The sequence below is a fragment of the Engraulis encrasicolus genome, chromosome 13 (assembly GCF_034702125.1).
Source record: "Engraulis encrasicolus isolate BLACKSEA-1 chromosome 13, IST_EnEncr_1.0, whole genome shotgun sequence".
NCBI classification, from domain to species: Eukaryota; Metazoa; Chordata; class Actinopteri; order Clupeiformes; family Engraulidae; genus Engraulis; species Engraulis encrasicolus.
In genome coordinates this window covers 37,504,105-37,529,729 of record NC_085869.1, presented here as the reverse complement: position 1 = coordinate 37,529,729, position 25,625 = coordinate 37,504,105, and the positions used below count along the sequence as shown (strand labels likewise).

General features: G+C 41.5%; 1 protein-coding gene across 1 annotated transcript; it reads left to right on the top strand.

Annotated features, from left to right (window-relative positions):
- Nucleotides 1-1,084: 1,084 nt before the first annotated feature.
- LOC134460515 (zinc-binding protein A33-like) lies at nucleotides 1,085-22,647 on the top strand. Its single transcript, XM_063212898.1, has 7 exons — nucleotides 1,085-1,309; nucleotides 1,595-1,780; nucleotides 7,544-7,627; nucleotides 17,962-18,192; nucleotides 21,342-21,364; nucleotides 21,450-21,568; nucleotides 22,106-22,647. The coding sequence occupies exons 1-7, from the start codon at nucleotides 1,085-1,087 to the stop codon at nucleotides 22,645-22,647; spliced, it is 1,410 nt and encodes a 469-aa protein (XP_063068968.1).
- Nucleotides 22,648-25,625: the final 2,978 nt, after the last annotated feature.

The following is a 25,625-nucleotide window of genomic DNA, read 5'->3' as shown; positions in this document are numbered from 1 at the left end:
GTTTTTTTTAGTGTATAATTGAATTTGCCATGCTCAACATAATATATTTCCATACATAAATATTCAAAATATGATCAGTCAATCAACATATACATAAAAGCCATTTAAAAGCAGTTCAATTGGCGGCCATCTTGGAAAATGGCCGCCATTTTGTTTTTTCACCTGGATAGCGACCTTTTCTAAAAGGGTAGGGTCTGGAGCACCTCTGAACCAAATTTGATGCTTGTATCACCAAGTGAAAGATTATTTGAGGTAATTGCTCCACTAAATACAGGATGGACCGGTTACACAGAATTTCTTAATTCTTGTTTGATTGGCATTAGCTCTTGTTAAGGTATCTATCAAAGAGCTCCAGTGATGTGGTGCAATGACGCTGAGTTCCCAAGTACCTTCTGCCCTGTTACAGGTTACAGGTTACATATGCAGAAAACATTTTTGGGGGGCAATTTTACGCTGTCTGTTCATTAGTGTTTAACCGGATTACACAGCACTCTCAATTGAAAGGTGCCAAGCATAAACAAAAACCGTGTGAAATTGAAAGAAAGATGTCTTCACACTTAAATCCCCTTTGTGTTCTTCGCTGTCTGTTCAAGCAGGAAGCACACCTGTCTGGCTAGCACAGCCACACAGGTAAAGTGATGTCTGATCAGAACAACCCTGCCCACTAAAACATGCTCACTATTTCAGTGTCGTTATTGAAGTTAACACAGGCAACTTGTTTGACTCATATGGCATCCTCACACTGCTTACTACTGACCAATCATAAGCTGTCATTTGGTAAGCCCCTCCCTCTGACCCATCCCAAACATACAAGGAAATGATTGAGTAGTTTTTGCAGATTACAGTGTCTGTTCTGTCCTCACATACCCAACAATGATGAGCCATTCAGCTGTTTTCTTTTATGTATGAAGTGTGAAACGCGTACTATATTTGTAAGGTACTTTAAATAGTGTAGTAGTAGTAGTAGTAGTAGTAGTAGTAGTAGTAGTTTCGTTTTGTAGTTAAGTCATAGTTTAGCAGAAGTAGTAGGCCTAATAGTTAAGTAGTTCTTTGGCTTGGATTCATTGGTTACAGAGAAGTAAGCATGGCGTCATCCAGCAAGTTCTCGGATGAACATTTCTCTTGCATGCTGTGCTGCAAGATCTTTTGGGACCCTATGCTTCTCACCTGCAGCCATAGCTTCTGCAGCACCTGTCTGGAGAAATACTGGGAGGACCAAGGACCCGGGAAGAAAGAGTGCCCACGCTGCAAGAGACGATGTTCCAAGGACATCTACCCCAAGAACACCATCCTGCATAACCTATGCCAGGTATGAGGGGTAATTATTGGGGGGTTAGGGATGGGGGGTTAGGGGTTCCTGCTGGGATATAATTTTTCTGAAAGGCAAAAATCTGCAGTTTTGTTCCTATAAAATACCTACTGCTTTTGCAATAAGCTAGGCCTGCTCACTTACTGCACACTGCCCTTGTAATATACTTTCCCCTCACATTGTATGTTGATCATTTTGTCCACTTTTGCAAGACGCTTTGCATAACAATGTAAGGAAGTGTGACGTAATGTAATACAAAAAATAGCATCCATATATCTACGACAGGTGTACCTGCAGGGGCAGAGCCAGGTGCATTCAGGGGGAGTTGGCGCCACCTGCAGGCTGCATGATGAGCAGCTCAGTCTCTTCTGCTGCGACGACAAACAGCTCCTTTGCTCTGTGTGCCGTGCCTCAAAGAGACACGCCTCTCACGCAGCCAGCAGCATAAATATAGCAGCGCCCAAGTACAGGGTAAGTGAGAGAGTGTGACTCTGTGTTTGTGTGTCTGTTTGTGTGTGCTCGTGTATGCCATTGTTTGTATAACGTTGGTCTAGGGCAGGGTTTTAAAAAAAAGAATACCAATAAATATGACTAATTAATATAATATAAAGTAATTCATATTGTGATTGAAACACTGCATAGCAGTCTTACTATCATAAATATCTATTGGTTCAATAGCTTCCAAGTTAGCTCATTGTCAAAATGGGGTCCCATGGCCAAACATGTTGGGAAACCCTGGTCTAGGGTTAAGCAATGCAACCAAAATAACAAGCAGAAACCCCAGCTTTAATGCACAGGCAAGTGGTGGTGTGGAAGAACCCCCACAACTCCCCTCATATTTTAGCAGGTGTGTGTGTGTGTGTGTGTGATGTACTAATTAGTTTGCCAATCATTTACAGATTTTGCTAATGAGAGGGTAAATATATGACACTAGTGGATGGTAATAATCATTTACTGTATAATGCAGTTTGCAGACTTATGGCATAGCCTCTTGGTGCAGATGGGCAGATGGGAGGACAGGTTCACTTACTGTGGAAAAGACTCAATTACATCATAACAATGCTGTTATGACATCACCAAGAGGCTTAACCCCTCCTTAGCGCAGAGAGTTATAATCTTACTGGCACCAAAATCTCTAACTGTCATAGCAATGTTGTTGATTTTCAGCAAATATTGAATAGGGCCACTGACGACCCCATCTGTAAAGGCTATGTAACAGATTAAGACTTGTCCATTACCATTTTAGTGGCAATAAGGTTATAACATATGCTCTGCGCAAAGGAGTTTAACATGGTTTTAACACTTATATATATAGGCTACATGTGTGTAAGTGTAATACAGTTTGTGAGCTATGCATGGTCAAAACTAATTACATTATATTACACTTACCTGACACTTTTATCCAAAGCATCCACAAGCTAGTGGGTAAGTCCCTGGAGCAGTGTGGGGTTAGGTGCCTTGCTCAATGGAACTTCAGCTATGGATATACTGTCCTGTCCTGCAATATTGGCAACCCTTGATTTTATTTACAAAATGTTTTAATATTTCCAGAAATAAATGCACAGAACGTATACCCCCAGGATATTTTTTATTTGAGGTCTTAAGATATTTATATTTGTTGTTTTTCAAAATAGATTTTGTCAAAGGGAAACTAAGAATAAGGGCAAGGGAAGTAATATTCTTACTACATTGTCCTTAGTAGCCTATTTGGTTGTACACCCTTGGACAGCAATGACAGCCCCCAGACGTTTTTTGCATTCATCAATCAGCTTATTGCACTTCTCTGTTGGCACAGTATTTGCCCCCCACTCTTCTGTAGCAATATGTTAAACCTCTTGCACATGTGCAGGATTCTCCTGATGATTTTCAAATAAGAACTTCAAATATAGAATATTGGGATATTTTGTTGGCACATTTTGGGCCCCTTAGTACTAATGGAGCACCATCGCAGGGTGGTCCAACACAGTATCAGTATCAGTAGACCTCTGTTATGGTAACCTGGAGAAAGCCTACTACGCGACGGCCCTGCCAGGTCTCGGGAAGTCGGACCATAACATGATCCGCTTAACCCCAACGTACCAACCTCTACTGCGCAGAGAGAAAATTAAGAAAAAAGAGGTGAAATGTTGGACCACTGATGCGTCTAACGTTTTAAAAGACTGCCTAGACTGCACTGATTGGGAACTTTTGATAAATTCGTCGTCAAATATCAATGATGCTGCGCTCACAGTCTCAGGATATATTAATTTTTGCGAGGACACTATCGTTCCAAAAAAGACCGTGAAGCTTTTCCCAAATAATAAACCATGGATCACTCCTGAACTTAAAGAGCTGCTAAACTGTAAAAAGAGACTGTTTAAATCTGGAGGCACAAAGGAGGACATCAGATCTATACAGAAAAATATTAAAAGGAAAATACTGGACTGCAAGACTGCTTATAAAAACAAGATTCAGTCACTATTCAGCAGTGATGCTAAAAGGGCCTGGCAAGGATTACAAGTCATGACTGGATATAAACCTAAAATGCAGAATTTGACTGTTGTGGATGATAATGCCTTTTCAGATGAACTGAACACTTTTTATTGTAGATTTGACAGTACTGACTATACCACTCAGCAGGAACTGGCAATGGATGCAGTCAGAGCTATGCAAGTCAGTGACATACAAATTAGCATTGAGGATGTCAGAGAACAGTTTCTACGTGTAAATATTAATAAATCTCAAGGTCCAGATGGTATTAGTTGTAAGGTGCTGCGCACATGTGCTGACGCACTTGCTTTCCCTTTTCAAATGCTGTTTCAGCAGTCAGTAGAAACAGGATTAATCCCGGCTCAGTGGAAACAGTCTCTGATTGTGCCGGTACCAAAGAAAAGCAGGCCCAAAGAGATGAATGATCTGCGACCTGTTGCATTAACCTCAGTGCCTATGAAATGCTTTGAGAAAATCATTTTGAAACACCTACTTAGTGAGGTAGCACCATATTTGGACCCCCTCCAGTTTGCATACCAGCCAAGGCGGGGCGTGGAGGATGCACTGCTGACCATGACAAACAGCATACTCGAACATCTAGAGGAGCCCCACAGCTTTGTAAAAATTGTTTTTATTGACTTCAGCAGTGCATTCAACACCATCCAACCCCACCTGCTGGTAGACAAATTGGTCAAATTAGGTGTTAATCCAAGGCTCATTACATGGATTAACAACTTCCTGTTAAATCGTACTCAGCAGGTTAGATTTAATCAGGCTATCTCATCCTCCAAGGTCATTAACACGGGGGCTCCCCAAGGATGTGTGTTGTCCCCCATACTCTACACACTCTATACCAACGAGTGTCGCGCTCTTGCGACTACACACTCCTATTTTAAGTATGCAGACGACACCGCCCTGGTGGGGTTCTTGAAAGCAGGGGAGCTGTCAATGACCAGCTTTGAAGAGGAGGTGGAGAGTTTCATTAAATGGTGCAGTGACAACTTTCTTAATGTTAACGCAAGCAAAACAAAAGAAATGGTGATTGATTTTAGACGTAGTGCACAAGCAGTACCATACACTGTTGTCGATAACACATCAATTGAGAGAGTAAACACCTACAAGTATTTAGGGGTTGAAATTGATGATCAGTTTAAATTTGATAAATGTGCTGCTTCTAAGGTGAAGAAACTTCAACAAAGAATGTTTTTCTTAAGGAAATTGCGCAGTTTTAATGTTGATTCTCACATTTTAGAGTTATTTTATAAGTCTGTACTTCAGAGTGTCCTGTCCTTTGGTCTGGTCTGTGTCTATGGTAGTATGCGTAAACAAGATCAGGATAAACTGCAACGCATTGTTAAAACAGCCAGTAGAATAATTGGATGCCATCAAACATCAGCTGCACAGCTTTTTCAAGACATCATACTATACAAGGCTGAAAGTATCCTGGGAGACACTACCCATCCTTTACACAGCAAATTTCAGTTTAGCCAACGCAGTAACGGGAGACTGCTGCAGAGGAAAATAAGAACAGCCTTGTAATTGATTAATGGATTTGTTGTTATTGCACACATTGTGTGAGGCATTGTATTGTACTCACACTGACTGTAATAACAGTGTTCCTCAAATAAAATGCTTGCAGATATGTCAGCGTTTGTTAATTTTTCGCACATAAGCCAAGCCTGTAAGGTAAAACCATTGATTGGAATTGCATCTAATTGAATTGAATCGTGAACATTTTCATCAAAAATAATCCAATCATTAGCCTAAGAAATTTATATGTAATAGAATTGCCAAGACGGCGCTGACTTATACCCCTAGTAAGATCTAGTGTAAAATGAAAACAACAACTCAGGCCTGCTGACAGTCATGTCTTGGAACAAGATCATCTGAAAATGTCAATATGTACACTACAATGGGACCAAATTCTCAATGGCCAACCCTCCCTGGTCCACAGTGGTTTAGTCTACGTAGAACGCAGGTATACGCAGTACACCCACTTCAAAATTTCAGGGATTTCAGTATACCCACTTAATATTAACTCATTGGCTGCCTTGGCCGTCGAATGACGTCATTTCAAATAGTGACGCCCCCTAGGCCGGGAGCCAGCTACACCCCTCAGGATGTTTTTTGCTATGTTTTTTTCACTATGATTTCCTGTTAGCCTATACCCTGGGCCATAACGAGTTGATAGGGACAACTCCCAACTCGGCCCCGTTTGGTCTCAGGGCCCAAAAAAACAACTTTTAAGGAAAATCTGCAAGCGAAATTATGTAGCTGCAAATATTAAGGTAATGCAACTCCAAAAATGGTCCTAGAACCCTGTAAATTTACATGGGTCATCCTGTCACATAGGGGAACCAACCTGAAAAATGTTTCAGGGCTTGGGGCTTTTCCTCTGTCAAATATCATCTTCAACATATCCAAAAAGCTTAAAAAATGCTTTTCCGCCTGACAAATTGTCCTCATATTTGATCATTTTCAACTCTGTTATGATATGCATTGGTCCCTCAAATGTAAATAAAAAACTGCCTAACTTCCTGAGCTTCAATTTAAGTCCAAGAGGACCTTTCTAGCTAGAGTACAACAGCTGCTATGTCCAAAGTTATTCACTATGGCCTATCCGAAAATAGTCTACTGGCAATAGTCTGCTGGCATTCTACAGGCATTCAGACACTTTCAGGCATAACCATTTCATATGGGACTATGAACATCAATTTCACATATGTTTGACCTTGAGTTGAAAATTGCTATGACTGTGAACAGTATGCAACACATGGTACTATTACACAAAACGAATGCATCAAGTGAGACAATTATTTAAAGAATGGTTCGTATTGTACAACAGTAGTGTAAAATGTGAATAAGAACTTTTAATCATCATTTAATAATTATCATTATCATCATCCTCCTCTTCCTCATCTTCATCCGCATTTGTATGGATTTCATCAGTGTCCTCCTAATACATCAATAAGAGCTTTTGGGATTACATCACCCTCAAACCATAGTGGTTCAAGCTTCCCAGTATCTGTGTTTATGTGAAACCCATGGTCAAGTGGACTTGGGATACCTGGGTAATGCTCATGGGCCCTACCCCCTAACTCTGACACCATACTCCATCTCAAGGCCAATGTGCTCTAATTCAGGATGGAAACTCCTCATCATCCCTGCATCAGATGAAACAATATTTAGCACAGACACTTACATAAACTGTCTTCATTACTGACAGAGAGACATGGGGGAGGGGGTTGTATTTATTTATCTGTCATTTTATGTTTTTATTCTGTTGTTAAGTCCTGTCTTTGTATAGCACCCTGACCACTTGAATTTCCCTTTTTGGGACATTAAAGTTTACTTTGACTTTGACTTTGACTTCAAGGTGCCTAGTGAAGTGACTGGTGAGTATTTTACATACACACATAAGTAGATACTGTATCTGACTGCATCTAAATCAATCATTTCAGATTACAAATCACAGATTACCCGTCCAAGCCTGGCCCAAGTTGTAGCTTCTTGAATGTGACTGCCGCACAGAACTGTGCAAGTTAATGTGTCTTTCACTGTTTGTGTGCTATACTGCATGTTTGACCTGTGCAATGTGCATTATGAGAATTACTGTATGTGTTCTTTACAGTGCAGATAGCTTTACACATTGATCTCTCTCTCTCTCTCTCTCTCTCTCTCTCTCTCTCTCTCTCTCTCTCTCTCTCTCTCTTTCTCTCTCTCTCTCTCTCCCTCCCTTCTTCCTCTCTTCCTCTGTGTATGCAGGAGGCGCTGGATATGAAGCTCAGCTCTTTGAAAGAGAGCCTGAAGACATTTGAGGAGGCAAAGAAAACAGCATCATATATTAAGGTGATGAACAAAATGTTCACATTGTTTAGGGGTGTAAAACAGGGTTCCCCAACCTTTTTAGCTCCAGGGACCGGTTTGAGTCCCATTTTTTTTTCGCGGACCGGTAGTCACGCGTTATAATAATAATAATAATAATACTAATAATGATAATAATATTAATGATAACAATGATAAATATTAGTATTATCACATTATTATTACTATTATTTTATTATTAATAATAATTGTACTATTTGTTATCATTGGTATTATTAATAGGCCTAATAATAATAGTATCAATAGTATCAATAGGGTCTAAAAATAAGGCCTAATCCTTTTACTTCACTCCATTCAAAATGTACAGCCTACATTTAAACATAACATTTAGTATTTGACTAGTAAACTGACAATTAACCCACTAATTTGTGTTGCCATTCTTGGCCATAGGGCTAGTGGTGCAAGGAAGATCACCCAAAATTAGGCTACTACATACTACTACTATTTTTCACCATGCGAGAATATGCGTTCTCTGCTCTGGCCATGTTCATTTTCATTGAGGACATTTGTGCGCAGTGAAATTCAGGGCTATTTATGACTGGGTTATAGGTCTCCTGGTTAAGTGGTTTCTTAATTCAAGGTCAACTGTTCCAACCATCAAGCAGTCGTCATTGTTTTTTTCGAACAACATGGGGAATAGTTGGAAGCTGGAGTTTGATACCGCTGAAGTTTGCCACTAGCAGCTCGTGCCCTCGCGTCGCGTTTTTGTGTGGACTGCTGCATAACCAGCGTTTGAGTCTACCGCGGTCCGAGTGCCTGTGGTATTATGTGCAATATTTTTAAAAAGGCAAAAGGTTGCATGTCATCGCCTGATTTTCTGCTAACGCTGACTTTCAGGAGCTCCTGAAACAAGTGTTGGTCGTTATTAGTTGCAACCATAAGACATGTCTCGAAACGCCTACGTTCGTAACACAGCGTTGTTGTCACGAAACTGAAACAGCAACAAATGATAGAAGTGGATCTCCCAAAAGTTTGCTTCGCAACGTTCAAAAGCCTTAAAAAGAAAGAGCTGGAGAAGACAGCCAACCCTCCAAAACGCCGACGGCCACCATCCACTTTGCACTTGCAGCATTGAAATGTAAAGTGGGCGCGGCCTTGCAGCATGCGTCTGGCGCATTTGACATTCAACTAGAACTAGTGATTGGACGGCACAAAGAAAAGTTTGCTTGTTATTGAAAATTAAAATAGCCTACTTGTGCTACGCCTAGGCTATTATATGCAAATATATGGCGATACTAAAAGTTATATTGGGCATAAGTTCTGCACTGCAGTTCATAAGGCTGTCTTCTGTATTTTTGTAGGCCTTTAAAAAAAAAAAAAAAAAAACCTATGTCGTGCGGCCCGGTATCAAATAGTCCACGGACCGGCACCGGTCCGCGACCCGGTGGTTGGGGACCGCTGGTGTAAATAATAATCCATTTGTATCGATCCTTGTAATTGATTAATGGATTTGTTGTTATTGCACACATTGTGTGAGGCATTGTATTGTACTCACACTGACTGTAATAACAGTGTTCCTCAAATAAAATGCTTGCAGATATGTCAGCGTTTGTTAATTTTTCGCACATAAGCCAAGCCTGTAAGGTAAAACCATTGATTGGAATTGCATCTAATTGAATTGAATCGTGAACATTTTCATCAAAAATAATCCAATCATTAGCCTAAGAAATTTATATGTAATGGAATTGCCAAGACGGCGCTGACTTATACCCCTAGTAAGATCTAGTGTAAAATGAAAACAACAACTCAGGCCTGCTGACAGTAATGTCTTGGAAAAAGATCATCTGAAAATGTCAATATGTACACTACAATGGGACCAAATTCTCAATGGCCAACCCTCCCTGGTCCACAGTGGTTTAGTCTACGTAGAACGCAGGTATACGCAGTACACCCACTTCAAAATTTCAGGGATTTCAGTATACCCACTTAATATTAACTCATTGGCTGCCTTGGCCGTCGAATGACGTCATTTCAAATAGTGACGCCCCCTAGGCCGGGAGCCAGCTACACCCCTCAGGATGTTTTTTGCTATGTTTTTTTCACTATGATTTCCTGTTAGCCTATACCCTGGGCCATAACGAGTTGATAGGGACAACTCCCAACTCGGCCCCGTTTGGTCTCAGGGCCCAAAAAAACAAATTTTAAGGAAAATCTGCAAGCGAAATTATGTAGCTGCAAATATTAAGGTAATGCAACTCCAAAAATGGTCCTAGAACCCTGTAAATTTACATGGGTCATCCTGTCACATAGGGGAACCAACCTGAAAAATGTTTCAGGGCTTGGGGCTTTTCCTCTGTCAAATATCATCTTCAACATATCCAAAAAGCTTAAAAAATGCTTTTCCGCCTGACAAATTGTCCTCATATTTGATCATTTTCAACTCTGTTATGATATGCATTGGTCCCTCAAATGTAAATAAAAAACTGCCTAACTTCCTGAGCTTCAATTTAAGTCCAAGAGGACCTTTCTAGCTAGAGTACAACAGCTGCTATGTCCAAAGTTATTCACTATGGCCTATCCGAAAATAGTCTACTGGCAATAGTCTGCTGGCATTCTACAGGCATTCAGACACTTTCAGGCATAACCATTTCATATGGGACTATGAACATCAATTTCACATATGTTTGACCTTGAGTTGAAAATTGCTATGACTGTGAACAGTATGCAACACATGGTACTATTACACAAAACGAATGCATCAAGTGAGACAATTATTTAAAGAATGGTTCGTATTGTACAACAGTAGTGTAAAATGTGAATAAGAACTTTTAATCATCATTTAATAATTATCATTATCATCATCCTCCTCTTCCTCATCTTCATCCGCATTTGTATGGATTTCATCAGTGTCCTCCTAATACATCAATAAGAGCTTTTGGGATTACATCACCCTCAAACCATAGTGGTTCAAGCTTCCCAGTATCTGTGTTTATGTGAAACCCATGGTCAAGTGGACTTGGGATACCTGGGTAATGCTCATGGGCCCTACCCCCTAACTCTGACACCATACTCCATCTCAAGGCCAATGTGCTCTAATTCAGGATGGAAACTCCTCATCATCCCTGCATCAGATGAAACAATATTTAGCACAGACACTTACATAAACTGTCTTCATTACTGTCTTCTTGGGGAGGACCCCCACACCCCCTCCAACCCAGTCTGTCAAGTGTCCCACAGTGGTTCCCAATATGTGGGCCAATGCCCCTTCCATGGTGGTGACCCGCTGGCATTCCCTCATACCAAATCTAGAAAAAGCCCTGAGTGTCTCTTCTTGTTACACCTATATTTTTTTCTTGCCATGGCGGGTACACAGCAAAGTATACTGGGTGATCATTGATGTTGCGTGGTGAGCATGTGTGTTGTTGCGCTTCCCATGACCATCATCCTGATATGGGCAAACTCACTAGTAGGCTACCTATTTAAAGGTGCTGGAAAACTGAAAAAATTGTGCTTGGAGGTACTTGAAAAGTGCTTGAATTTGTTCATGAAAAAGGTGTGGGAACCCTGGATGAAAACAAGAAGGCATTCATTAATTTATAACTGGATCACTGGAGGTCCTAAGATACTGTATGATGAAAAATGTCCTCCTAAGGCCTCACATCAGGACCGTTAGATTCAGAGCAAAAGACTCTGACTTTTTCTTCATTCTCCTGTATTATGCCAAGTCCTCAACTGTCAATATAATCTTTGACATGGGTGATAGATTAATTGACATCAACCTACTAGTTAAAGATTATTCCCAGGAACACATTGCCGCTCTTCTGATCCTGCATGCCTGCTGGCTGCACGTCAGCATTCAAAAGCAAAGGAAAGGTGAAACCAATGAAGATATTGAAACAAACATCAACATTCATTTAAGTCTTTGCAGAAGTAGTGAAACTGATCCTCAGTTCCAACAGCTTCTCAATGGTGTTGAGCAGTTCAGCTGCTGCCTGTATGGATTTAGTCACTGAGTGAAAAGCATTGATGAAGCCAAAGAAGATCTCTGGGTCAAACTGCCAGGTTCGTCAGGGTCTCTCAATTGACTCAAGGAACAATCTCAAACAATTCCCACCGTGCAAGAGGGTCCTCAACGGTGCTTTCCCTGGTGCTATTCACCCTGTAAACCACTGACTTCAACAACAACTCGGAGAGCTGCCATATGCAAAAGTTCTGAGATGACACCACCATTGTTGGATGAATTAAAGATGGACAGGAGGGGAGGTACCGTGGCCTGGAGGAGAACTTTGTCAGATGGTGCAGAATCAACCAGCTGCAGCTGAACACCACCAAAACCAAATAAATGACAGTGGAGACAGTCTGCACATGCAAGTACCTGGGTGTACACCTGGAGAATAAACTGGACTGGTCTGCTAACTCACAAGCACGGTGCAAGAAAGGCCAGAGGAGGCTCTATCAGTCTGCCATGGCCAGTATGCTCCCATGCTGTGACATGATGGGGTGGTAGCATTAGGAGGAGAGATGCTGGACGCCTTGACTGGCTGGTGAAAAAAGCTGAGTCTTTTAAAGGCACAGAACTGGAGGCTCTCACTATCACAGCTGAGAAGAGGACACTAAGCAGACTCAACTCTATAATGGACAATCACCCCCTGCACCCCCTGTACCCCCTGTACCCAGTCTTTGACAACTAGAGAAGCCTCTTCAGTTACAGATTTCGCCCCATCTCCTGAAGCGCAGACAGGGTACGGAGGTCCTTTGTCCCTCCAGCTATTCCACACCACACAGGAGGACAAACAGAAATCCTCCCAGGTGACTGGACCACATAAACCAACCCCCACACCTGCACACTATCTGTATGCCTCCTGTGCTTCTACCTGGACTCCTATCCTTCGTCTGGGTGTGGACCCCCCCCCCCCCAACAATCAAGAAAAACTTTTCTGCGCTACGAATCTACACTCTGCACTAGGATTTTTTACTGTACTGCACTGAGGTATTTTCCAATGCAGTCATACAGGACAATTACATTCTGTATGTTCAAACGTGTGTGTGTGTGTGTGTGTGTGTGTGTGTGTGTGTGTGTGTGTGTGTGTGTGTGTGTGTGTGTGTGTGTGTGTGTGTGTGTGTGTGTGTGTGTGTGTGTGTGTGGAGCGACATGGTGTGAAACTTGCGATCCCGATTCCCCCATCACTTTTCAATGGATACTATGGATACTTGACTCTGGCTCTCTTACTTGGACAATGCACAGTGACTTATGACACTCCTGGACGATTTTTTGTACGTTGATCTTCGGCTGCTCTGTGCCACTCAGCTAAGGCACATGTGATAAATCACCAGTACACTTTTTTGGACACTATCTGTTTTTTGTTTTTTTTGCTGCTCTGTGCCACTTAGCTAAGGAGCATATGATAAATCACTGTTACACTGATATACTTATCACTAACCACAGTTGTGACTGTGTGTGTGTGTGTGTGTGTGTGTGTGTGTGTGTGTGTGTGTGTGTGTGTGTGGGAGAGAGAGAGAGAGAGAGAGAGAGAGAGAGAGATATCTGCCTGTGCCTGTGTGAATGGAAGAGAGGGAGAGACAGAGAGTGAGTGAGGAAGTGAGATATGCCTTGGACTGAATGTATGTAAGAGTGAGCTATATGGTTAACATACAGTCATAGGGAAAAGTTTGTACACCCTTTGAAATGCCTTACATTTCTGTCAAAAATTGGTCGTAAAACATGGTTTGATCTTCCCGGACATCACAAGAAGGAACAAACAGCCTGCTTTAACTAATTCCACCCAAACATTTGCATGTTATCATATTCTTATTGGCCATAAGATGCAAACACTCACAGGACAGCAAGACATAAGTAAGTACACCCTTGCATTCAATAGATTTTAACCCTAAATTAGTCGCAATAACCTCAACCAGATGTTTCCTGCAGTTGCAGATCAGATTAACAAAACAGTCTGGATGTATCTGGGCTCCCTCTTCTTTAGAGAACTGCCTCTCGTCAGCAAGGTTTGTGGGATGTCTGGGGTGCATAGCTTTCTTGACTTCATGCCATATAATCTCCATTTTTTTTGTCAGGGCTTTGACTGGGCTATTTTAGAATGTGTATTTCATTATTATGAAGCCATTCTAAAGTCGATTTGCTTCTAAAGTATGGGTTGTTGTCACATTTCAGCACCCATCCACTTGTGTGCTTCAACTGTGTGACAGACATCCCCACTTTTTTTTTTTGTAAAATATCTCTTTAAACCTCTGCATTCATTGTTCCACTGATAATAGCAAACTGACATGGGCCTGAGGCAGCAAGGTAGCCGCATATAATGATGTTCCCGCCACCATACTCAAAAGTGGAGATGAGATTTTGGTGAAGGTGTTCTCCAGTTCTCCTCCAAACATGACATTGTGTGTTCACAATTCAATTTTGGTTTGAACTTTGGTCTACAGAATATTTTGTAGTAATTTTATGAAGCATATAATGCTTTTTCTCAAACCTCAAAGGTGCAGCAATATTTTTTGGACAGAAACCCCATTAATTGTAGATTGGCAGAATTAACACCATTTTTAGCTTACTTGGTTACATCTCCACTTCTGAGTATGGTGGCGGGAGCATCATTATATGCGGCTACCTTACTGCCTCAGGCCCTTGACAGTTTGCTATTATTAGTGGAACAATGAACTCAAGTTTATTGTGATATTTTACAGAAAAAACATGAAGTCTGTCACACAGTTGAAGCACTCAAGAGGATGGGTGCTGAAATGTGAGAACAACCCATGCTGTGAAAGCAAATCCACTTTAGAATGGCTTCATAATAATGAAATACACATTCTAAAATAGCCCAGTCAAAGCCCTGACAAAAAAACAATTGAGATAATATGGCATGAAGTCAAGAAAGCTATGCACTCCAGACATCCCACAAACCTTGCTGACGAGAGGCAGTTCTGTAAAGAAGAGGGAGACAAGATACAAACAGATTGTTTTGTTAATCTGTTCTGCAACTACAGGACAAGTCTGGTTGATGATATTGCAACTAACTGAGGGTTAAAACCTACTTAATGCAAGGGTGTACTTACTTATGCCCTGCTCTCCTGTGAATGTTATGGCCTTATGACCAATACAAATATGATAACATGTAAATGTTTGGGTGGAATTAATTAAAGCACACTCTGATTGTTCCTTCTTGAGATTTCCGGGAAGATCAGACCATGTTTTATGATCAATTTTGACAGAAATGTAAGGAATTTCAAAGGGTGTACCAACTTTTTCCTGGGACTGTATGTATATCGATGTCTGTAATGTCTTGTGTGTGTAATGTCTTTTTGTATTGATGTAAATATGTACCTTCATTTCCCCCTGGGATTAAAAAATGATAATCTACTTTCAAGTGCGTATCTGGAAGAGGGCCCATGAGCATTACCCAGAGATCCCAAGTCCACTTGACCATGGATTTCACATAAACACATATACTGGGAAGCTTGAACCACTATGGTTTGAAGGTGATGTAATTCCAAAAACTCTCATTGATGTCTTGGCAGAGGAGGACACCGATGAACATAACATGTCTGATGAAATCCATACAAATGTGAATGAAGATGAGGAAGAGGACGATGATGATGATAATGAGGATTATTAAATGATGATTAAAAGTTCTTATTCACATTCTACACTACTTTTTTACCATACAAACAATTCAAAACATCTCATTTGATTAATTCCTTTTGTGTAATAGTACCATGTGTGGCATCCTGTTCACAGTCTACCAATAGGTGGTAACATTAGCTACTTTTGATGCTATTCACATCATACTTTCATTCATAGCCATTTTCAACTCAAGGTCAAACACATGTGAAATTGATGTTCATAGTCCCATATGAAATGGTTATGCCTGAAAGTGTCTGAATGCCTGTAGAATGCCAGCAGACTATTGCCAGTAGACTATTTTCGGATAGGCCATAGTGAATAACTTTGGACATAGCAGCTGCTGTACTCTAGCTAGAAAGGTCCTCTTGGACTTAAATTGAAGCTCAGGATGTTAGGCAGTTTTTTATATACATTTGAGGGATCAATGCATATCATAACAGAGTTGAAAATTATCAAATATGAGGACAATTTGTCAGGCGGAAAAGCATTTTTTGAGCTTTTTGGATATGTTGAAGATGATATTTGACAGAGGAAATGCCCCAAGCCCTGAAACATTTTTCAGGTTGGTTCCCCTATGTGACAGGATGACCCATGTAAATTTACAGGGTTCTAGGACCATTTTTGGAGTTGCAGTACCTTAATATTTGCAGCTACATAATTTCGCCCGCAGATTTTCCTTAAAAGTTGTTTTTTTGGGCCCTGAGACCAAACGGGGCCGAGTTGGGAGTTGTCCCTGTCAACTAGTTATTGCCCAGGGTATAGGCTAACAGGAAATCATTGTGAAAAAAACATAGCAAAAAAACATCCCGAGGGATGTAGCTGGCTCCCGGCCTACCCTACCTTCGACGTCGTTCGCCGACAATTGCGTTTTTTTACAGCCAGGCCTCGAGGACGGTCTGACCTATCTTCTGTATGAATTTCAAGCCTCTAGGCATTTTCTAACTGTTCCTGTAGGTGGCAGAAGTGTCCTTAGGAACAGTCAAGGCAGGGCTTTAGCTCAGAGCAAGATGAAATGTCAAGACAAAAACACCCCTTTTTTACTATTATAATATAATCTCAAAAGTAGCATAGCAAAATCATTTTTGAAAGTAAAGCACCTGTGACAGTAGTCTACTTTCTTGCCCTCTGATTTTAACACAGGTAGGCTACTGATTTTAGTGTCAGAGCCTGACAAAAAAAAAACCTTCCTCTCATGACCAAAATACAATCCCCTGTTGCTATCTAGCTAGAAGGCATTGTAGCTAACTTGCCCAAAATACACCATGAGATGATCTGTGTGACAACCTTTCATTTTGGATAATGTGATCAGCCTACACAACATCAGGATGTTGCTTACAAAATATCATCTAACAGGAGAATGCACGGGACTAGTGGTGATGTGTCCCAACTGAGGTAACTTGGGTATAAAGTTTGCTACGCTAGCTAGCTAGCTAGCACGAAATCGCTAACAACTTACAACTAAGCCTAAATAAAGGAGCCTTGGTAAGTCAACTATTTTTTACTCAATCCACAGTTATTTTTATGGATCTGTATAGTATGATCAGCTTACTGTATCATCAAAAAAAGACAGGGGGGTTGCAGATTCTTGGAACAGAGTAGCCTTTGTGTCTGGTCAGATGCATTCAGCTCACATTAGAAAGCATTGCACTTAGCCTCAGACCAGCTAGCATTCACCACTCCAATCGGCTTGTGAAATGTTGGATGTGTGATCAGTACTTTATCAAAAGAAAATTCATTGAACAATATATGACAAGATCACTATAGCAGAACCATGATGACAGTAATCATCAATCTGCAAATTGTCCGCTCTGCCAAAGAAGCTGCAGTAAGCTACGCTAAGCGGTGCTGCCTGCCTACCTGCCTCCATCCCCACAAGACACAACACGACGGTACTATTTCTGGAGGAAATAAACCAGCTGTGATTCGTTCTCCAACGAGGGGAGAGAGAGAGGGAGAGGGAGAGGTAGGGAGTTACCGGAGTTAGGGGCAACTGCTGTCATGATCCATGCTGCGCGCCAGCAACTAAACCAAAACACCCTTGTTTTCGAGTCCCCCCGTTATATTTCAGTATATTAGGTTGAAAAGGTCATACAAATGATCTTTTTGTTCAGGCTACAGATGACAGAAGACTGTGTAATAGCAGCTGATAGGTTTGGAGTTGTTAGGACGATGCCATTACGGGCAAAAACGTTTGCAGTTATAGTTCTACTTCAAATGGCGTTTTCTCAGCTTTTTGGCTAGAAAGCAGCATTTTGGCGAATTCCACTTAATTTCAACAGATGATTATGAAAGAACGGAAAGGGGTAGAGAGACACCGTTTTTTTTCTGATGACAGATGAGCGTCTAATCTGTGTTTTGATAGGTATGGTGTTGACATAGACACAGAACTCAATTTTCTGTGAGCCTCCAAAAAACACCCAAAATGCTGAAAAATCGCTGGCACTCCGAGGTACTCTTTTATGAAAATGGCTGGCAGCCAATGAGTTAATTGATCCATTATTTAGAATAGCACAAATATATACAGTATAAATGCTCAAATATACAGTATACCCACTACAAAAAAAGTAGACTACACCATTGCTGGTCCAGGAACAACTATCACATTTTGCCCCCATAGCCACCTTTGTCATCAGGTCTGGTCACAATAATAACCAGTAGGCTGCTGTTGTAGGCTTCTGTTCTTATAACAATGTCAATGCCTTTTTATCCACACTATCTGCAGATTCAACTCCAACACACAGAAAAGCAGATCAAGCAGGAGTTTGAGAAGCTTCACCAGTTTCTACGAGATGAAGAGGCAGCCAGGATAGCTGCACTGAGGGAGGAAGAGGAGCAGAAGAGTCAGATGGTGAAGGAGAAGATTGAGAAGATGAGCAGAGAGATCTCATCTCTTTCAGACACAATCAGAACCATAGAGGAGGAGATGAAAGCTGATGATTTCACATTTTTACAGGTGCGAACTGTAATGTAACACACACACACACACACACACATGCGCGCACACACACGCATACACACCCACCCTCACTCTTTCTCTCTCTCCCCTCTCTCTCTCTCTCTCTCTCTCTCTCTCTCTCTCTCTCTCTCTCTCTCTCTCTCTCTCTCTCTCTCTCTCTCTCACACACACACACATTTTATGTACTTCATTTGATTCCACATTACAAGTTAAAATCAATAGGAACCAAATATTGTTGGAAATTTCGGGCCTTTTTGCCCTTCCCTGCGTGTTCTTTATTCGAGGTAAAAAAAAGGCAAACAACTCAGTATTCAAGTATAATAAAAATCCAATGATTTAATTCCGAAAAAGTATAAGTACAAAAAGTAGTAATTTGTCAAAGTTTAGACAACGAGTAGTAGAAGCATAACAGAGCTCTGGAGTTTCCTAGTCTTGACTGATCCCTGACCAATAACAGTATTCTCTCAGCCCAAGATTTGGAAACTGACCTGACTTTCCCTAAGTGTATCTTATATAGGAATTCTGTGTGTGTGTGTGTGTGTGTGTGTGTGTGTGTGTGTGTGTGTGTGTGTGTGTGTGTGTGTGTGTGTGTGTGTGTGTGTGTGTGTGTGTGTGTGTGTGTGTGTGTGTGTGTGTGTGTGTGTGTGTGCCTATGTGTTTACTTGTCATTTCATGTGTGTGTCTGTGGGAGTGTGTGTGGCTGTTCATGGACCAGACACTAATGGGTAGACAACAGATAGAGGGACAGAGAGGGGAGGGGAGGTCTGAGGGGAGGTCAATGAGAGGGGAGAGGGGAGAGTGGGAGAGGGGAATGAAGTGACAAATCTTATTCCCTGTAACATATGGATCATATAATCAACTAAACTTACAGACATCCTGACTCCTAAAAGATCAGGGGTCAACTCTGGCCTGGCAAATTAAGAAATGGTGGGACTGAGGGGGACAGGGCTGTACTAGGGGAAGAGGGTCCGTGACTTGTCAGAGATGTAATGTTGAGACAAGTGTCTATGTGTATTTATGTGCCTAGCAACAAGTGTGTGCACGCCGTCTTCCGGTCCAGCCATCTCCCTCTCGTCCATCCTGGTCCTCCTGTCATTACTTAGGGTGGGCTGGTATTGGGCATTGTTTTCCTGTTTAAGAGAGAAACCAACAGAGAACACAGAGCAGATACACAGGCCTGCTGATATTCATTGACTAGACCCATAAGTCAGGGGTACTGACATTTCCTGGTGCCTACTCCCAGACCCTGACCCATAGTTCAGGTCAGAGACAACGAGGAGTGTGACCAGTTTGTGGCCATCCCTGAAATTTAGATTAGGTTAAAACCTGCTGCCGGACACCCTGCTCCTAAACAGACAGCAAATGGTTTTAAAATAAGGTTAGAAGCTCAAACGGGTCAAACAAACTCCACATGGACAAAAAGTTCCACCAGGCCTGTCACAAACACAAATGGTTACTCACAAGTTTATTAGTTGAAACCACATTGGATTATTTCAAATATAATGATACACACAACTATGAACACTGATTTCTATTTATAAACTAATGCACATACTATAAGCATTCTCTAATTACTAACAACTAAACTGCTTTGACAAAACGGAAATAGGTTAAAAAAGGATATTTAAAAAGGATATTTCTTTCAATTTGATGAATAATCCAACAACTATTTTGACCAACAGACACATCCTGTTAAGGGAATGCATCGTTAAGGATACAGGAAACATTTTTCTTCCAGTTGAACATGCTTCCTATAAATGCAGATATTGACCAGTATTTAGCTAGCTGTCTGGCCCGTCTTTTACTTAGTCCACTGATGTTGAGTCCACTGACCACCAGCCTATGCACATGGCCTAGACTGCCAAAGACAAGAACAATGAGGACACACTTATAGCCACAGCTTTCAATGGCAGATGTTAGAGGATGGTAGGCCTACTTCAGTTTTTTTGTACAGTAGGATTCCTCCATGAACAGGTCAAAGGCACAGGCTACTTCAAAGAGTCTGACTATTTTTTCCTCTTGTGATATGCAAATGATGTCTGGGGTGTTGGGAATTCCTGAGAAGTGATTTGTGGATGCATTAAACCAGTGGGGCTTGACAGGGGTATGTTTGTATAGTTGTTCCTGAGGAGCACAGGGGATCTGGGCAGCGATGAGGTCCACCAGTCTATTGTGTCTGGCGGTAGACAGTCCTTTGTAGGAGGGGCAGCTGTTCATTATGTTGGCTACTGACTCCAGTTGTTGTGGAGGGTCATGTAGCATGCATAGAGGAGAGTGGATAGATGGAAACCAGAGGGACAGATTGTATTTTGTGGGGAGAACCTGTAGGCGTGCCTTCACACAGAAGATGAGTATCTCATCACTGATGGTGGCATTACTGAATATTGCATGTGATGTGGAGTGGTCTGCACTGGTGAGTTTGGGTAATTTTCCTTGAAGTTTAAGGCTGTACCAGTACTCCATATTGCGGTCCCTTTGGATGATCAAAAGGGTTTGTCTAGATGTTGTTGGTAACAGGAGATGGCTGATGTTATTGTGTTGCAGCCTGACTTGCACTGTGATTGACGGGTATTCCACCACTGCATCGGTGAGCTCTACTGGTTGATGATTGGAGGTCCATTTTAATTCAGTGCCTGTTCTCCAGCACAAATCATTTAGGTCAGGCCAATCTGATGACACACCAAATCCCTGTGCCTGGGTATCCAGTTTTCCACTGCTCTTTCTTTTAAAACCCAGGAAGTTGTCCTCACACACACACACACACACACACACACACACACACACACACACACACACACACACACACACACACACACACACACACACACACACACACACACACACACACACACACACACACACACGACACACGAACACACATACACAAACACACACACACACACACACACACACACACACACACACACACACACACACACACGACACACGAACACACATACACAAACACACACACACACACACACACACACACACACACACACACACACACACACACACACACACGGATGCCCCTTTTCCCCTTTGCCCCAGTGTGTGCGTGTGTGTTTGTGTCTGTGTGTGTCTGTGTGCGCGCACACGTGTGTACTGTTGAAGATTATTCTAAATGAATTTGCTCTCTCCTACAGAACTACAAGAGCACAGTGGAAAGGTGAGTGATGTGTCTTCTGTCTCTCTCTTGTTTGTGGTTCTGAACCCAAACCCACAGCAGCACTGACTCCTGAATGCTATTCCAGAGCCCAGTGCACACTGCAGGATCCAGAGAGGCTTTCAGGAGCTCTGATCAATGTGGCAAAGCACCTGGGCAACCTGAAGTTCAGAGTCTGGGAGAAGATGCAGGAGATTGTTCAATACAGTGAGTTGCACACACACACACACACACACACACACACACACACACACACACACACACACACACACACACACACACACACACACACACACACACACACACACACACACACACACACGCACCCCCCCTCCCCCACACACACACACACACACACACACACACACACACACACACGGCTACTTCCTGACATGTCATATTCAGTAATAACTGAAGTGCAAACTGTTACTTTACTGTTGCCATGGATACGAGTCTTTGTCTCTGCAGTTCCTGTCACTCTGGATCCCAACACTGCACTACTAATAATGACCATCACTCACATCCCTAACACATACCACTCAGTGTTCATTCCTAACAGTCACCACTCAGTATTCATTCAACACACACACACACACACACACACACACACACACACACACACACACACACACACACACACACACACACACACACACACACACACACACACACACACACACACACACACACACACACACACACCACTCAGTGTTCAGCTCATGTGTGTGTTCATCCTCTCTGCAGCTCCTGTCACTCTGGATCCCAACACTGCACACCCACTACTCATCCTGTCTGAGGATCTGACCAGTGTGAGACGTGGTGATGAGAGACAGCAGCTTCCTGATAATCCAGAGAGATTTGATAAGTATGGGAGTGTCCTGGGCTCTGAGGGCTTTAACTCCGGGACACACTGCTGGGATGTGGAGGTTGGTGAGAACACATTGTGGACTGTGGGTGTTATGACAGAGTCTCTCCAGAGGAAGGGTGATTGCATCTACAATAGTGGACTGTGGTATGTGTGGTATAAAGATGGTAAATATAGAGCACGTGCCTCACCACAGCCCTCCACTAATCTCACAGTGCAGCAGAAACTCCAGAGGATCAGAGTGCAGCTGGACTGGGACAGAGGAAAGCTGACATTTTCTGACCCTGATACTAACACACATCTACACACCTTCACACACACTTTCACTGAGAGAGTTTTTCCATACTTCAATGGCTGTAGGTTCTCTCCTCTGAGGATACTACCAGTGAAGGCCTCAGTAAGAGTAGAGCAGCAGAGTTAAAGGTGGGATCTATTAGAAAACCAGGAGTTTATATTGCTTAAAATGAATGTTTATGTGTTTGGAAACAGATCTCCTATGCACAGGAGTTGTTTTGTTCAGTCGTAATCACTGTTGGTAAACAGTGTTTTAACGGTTCTTCAACACTCTTAGTCCCGCCCCCCAAAAACAAACACGAGCCGGAATGGATGTCAGACCATGAAAAATCAGCAGCACCCTACATCTCAAAAAAGGTCCACTTTTGCCCTAACTGTACCCTAGCTAAAAAACGGTGGGGTACAGTTGAGCCATAGCGGAGTACAGTTGAGACACCATTCTAATCAATGGGAGGTAATAGCCATGGGAGCTAATAGCATGACCGATTGGAAAATACTGTACTCAACTGTACCCGTTAGCATCTTTACATTTGTTTTACATAGTGAAATTAGCACGACAGGCTAGCGTCTAAACTGTCCCCTTCTGGCCAGATCACACATTGGTAAAGATTTTAAAATGGTTTTAACTGTTATGATGTAAGGAAATATGTCTGCTTTTAGAGCACATATCATGGCTTGCAATCATGTAACTTATATCAAGAGGATAACTACTGGTCATTAGATATTCATTTTTGAAGTACCCTGGTGAAGTGAATCTGACCTGTCGAAAACAGCATTTTCCCGATATCTTTGGATCTGCATTCTGTGCTGGTTTCAAATTTCCCATAATCAAAGAGGATATGCGCATTTCTACAGCAAAAATTACATCAGAGTTACGTTGTTACCTAGAGATATTTGGTTTGTTTCAACTGTACCCTGTACTCAAGTGTACTCAGTCTACCCTACACTGGTGAAATTTGAGTGCGGATACAATAGTGATGTTATAGTTCAAATACACAATGTCTTTGTGTTATAGAGTGCATGGTGTTCATTATCCAAGACATCGAACAGTTTGCTAAGAGGTGTTTTCATTGAAATAGTTTATAACAATACGAGTTCTGCAAGTACAGAGCTAGCTTTCCTCACACCTCCACCACGACCAAGCAAACTTCCAAGCACAACACCTCTGTATAAAATATAGGACACAGATGGCCACAGACATGGAGTGAAACAAATAGCTCTAATACCAAATCTGCCTCCCGACATTTTCGCTGTTGGGGTGAATATCTAACATAGTTACAGTGTAATTACGCTCGACCTCCAAAGACACGTGGCAACATGGCGTTTGCATTTAGTAAACAGTCTGGAATAGCCAGTAGCTAGCTGCTACTGTATGTTTTTGTAATGGCCAGGAGAACAATCTCCATGTTTTCAAATGACCTCAGCATACTGTGTTTGAAAAGTGATGAAATCTGTAAGAACTAAGTTGTAATGTAGAAACAACGCGGGACTTGGAAGTACATTTTCAAACTTTATAAGAACATCAGTCAGGAGGACAGTGTCATGTGCAACTCATCTCGCTCGCATAGCTTCTAGCTCTACCTGGCTGCATCATTAGTTGTAAACAACACTCCTCACAGCTCTGAAATCTATGAGGTAACGGTGCCTCCTAGTGGTCTGCCAACATGTAGGCACAGCAACTACCACATCACCAGTGCAACGACATATAACACAGTTTTGAAGCATTACAAATAACTTAATTTAAGTAAAATATTTATATTTATTTATTTACACTCCGATATCGTGTCGTGAAATTCATCATGTGACGTCACATCCAATCAGAAACGTTTATTTTGTAAATTTACTAAAAACCATAAAATTCTAAACCCAAATGATTTTTTACTCAATTAATGAATCAGGTTTATGGGTTTTGAATAGCGGTGGACATAATATGTAAGTATGGTTTTCTAATAGAACCCACCTTTAAGGTCTCATTATACTCATGTGTTCTCTGTGACTGAATACACAAATGTGATGTCACTTCACCATAAATCTGACACATCTCAGCACTACTCTTGCTTTAAGCAGATAAAGTATCCGCTTCCATTGAGTGAATAATTCTTCACAATTCTTCCATAATTCTTCATAAATGACAATACATATCATTATATAAAGTGTATCAGAGGTATGTCTTTTTGTGTTGATGAATAGCCTAATCTGGATTTTAGTTATTTGGTGCGTAGCTTATATTTTGAGAATATGAGTTTTTGTGAACTGACCAGACTTAATTATTTTACTGCAGTATTTGATGAAAAACTTCATTAGGAAACCAGTGAAAAGGATTATGTAAGCACCAGCACTCTGAACTTCCACACTTGTTTGTTTCTTAACAAGAAAAATGAATGCATCTCACATCTGAAATATGACCCTTTTTATATTTCTGTGTGATTTATTGAAGTCTCTGCTTTATGTTGATGCAAATCTGATTATTGGATGAAATATTAATTAATAACCAGTTTGTTTTTCTGACATACCATGTTAAAGAAAAAGACTACCTGCTGTCTTGTGGTCATTTCCTGTAATTGCACAGCATCCAATATGTTCACCTTGTATATCGTGTGCAGTGTTTCCCACAGAAATTTTGGAAACTATGGGGGGGGGGGGGGGGGTGTATTCACGCAGTGTAAATGCAAAATGGCAAAACAATATGTTTGTACAGTATGAGTACAGTATGACATTGGCACATGGAGAAACTATAGGCCTAGGCCTACATTTCAGCCATTTATATTTTGAGAAATAAGGCTACATAACATTTTACCCATGATATTAGTAGTACATTGTCATTTATATTAAAACAAATGTACAGTGAATAATTTCTGTTTACAACACAGTTTCATTTGTCCCTCATGCAGGGGTCTATGTAATGAAAAAAAAATAATGAAACGAAATAGGAGCAGAGATAAGACTTTAAGAGTACTGTGAAATTGTTAACGCATAGACAAAAAGGTCTAAGAGGGTAGGCTGTGCATTTTCCCCACACACACATATACACATTCTACATGAGGGGTGCTAGTCACAGGGACAGTTTTTCAAAATTCCTCCCATTAAAAGGGCTGAACAACATAT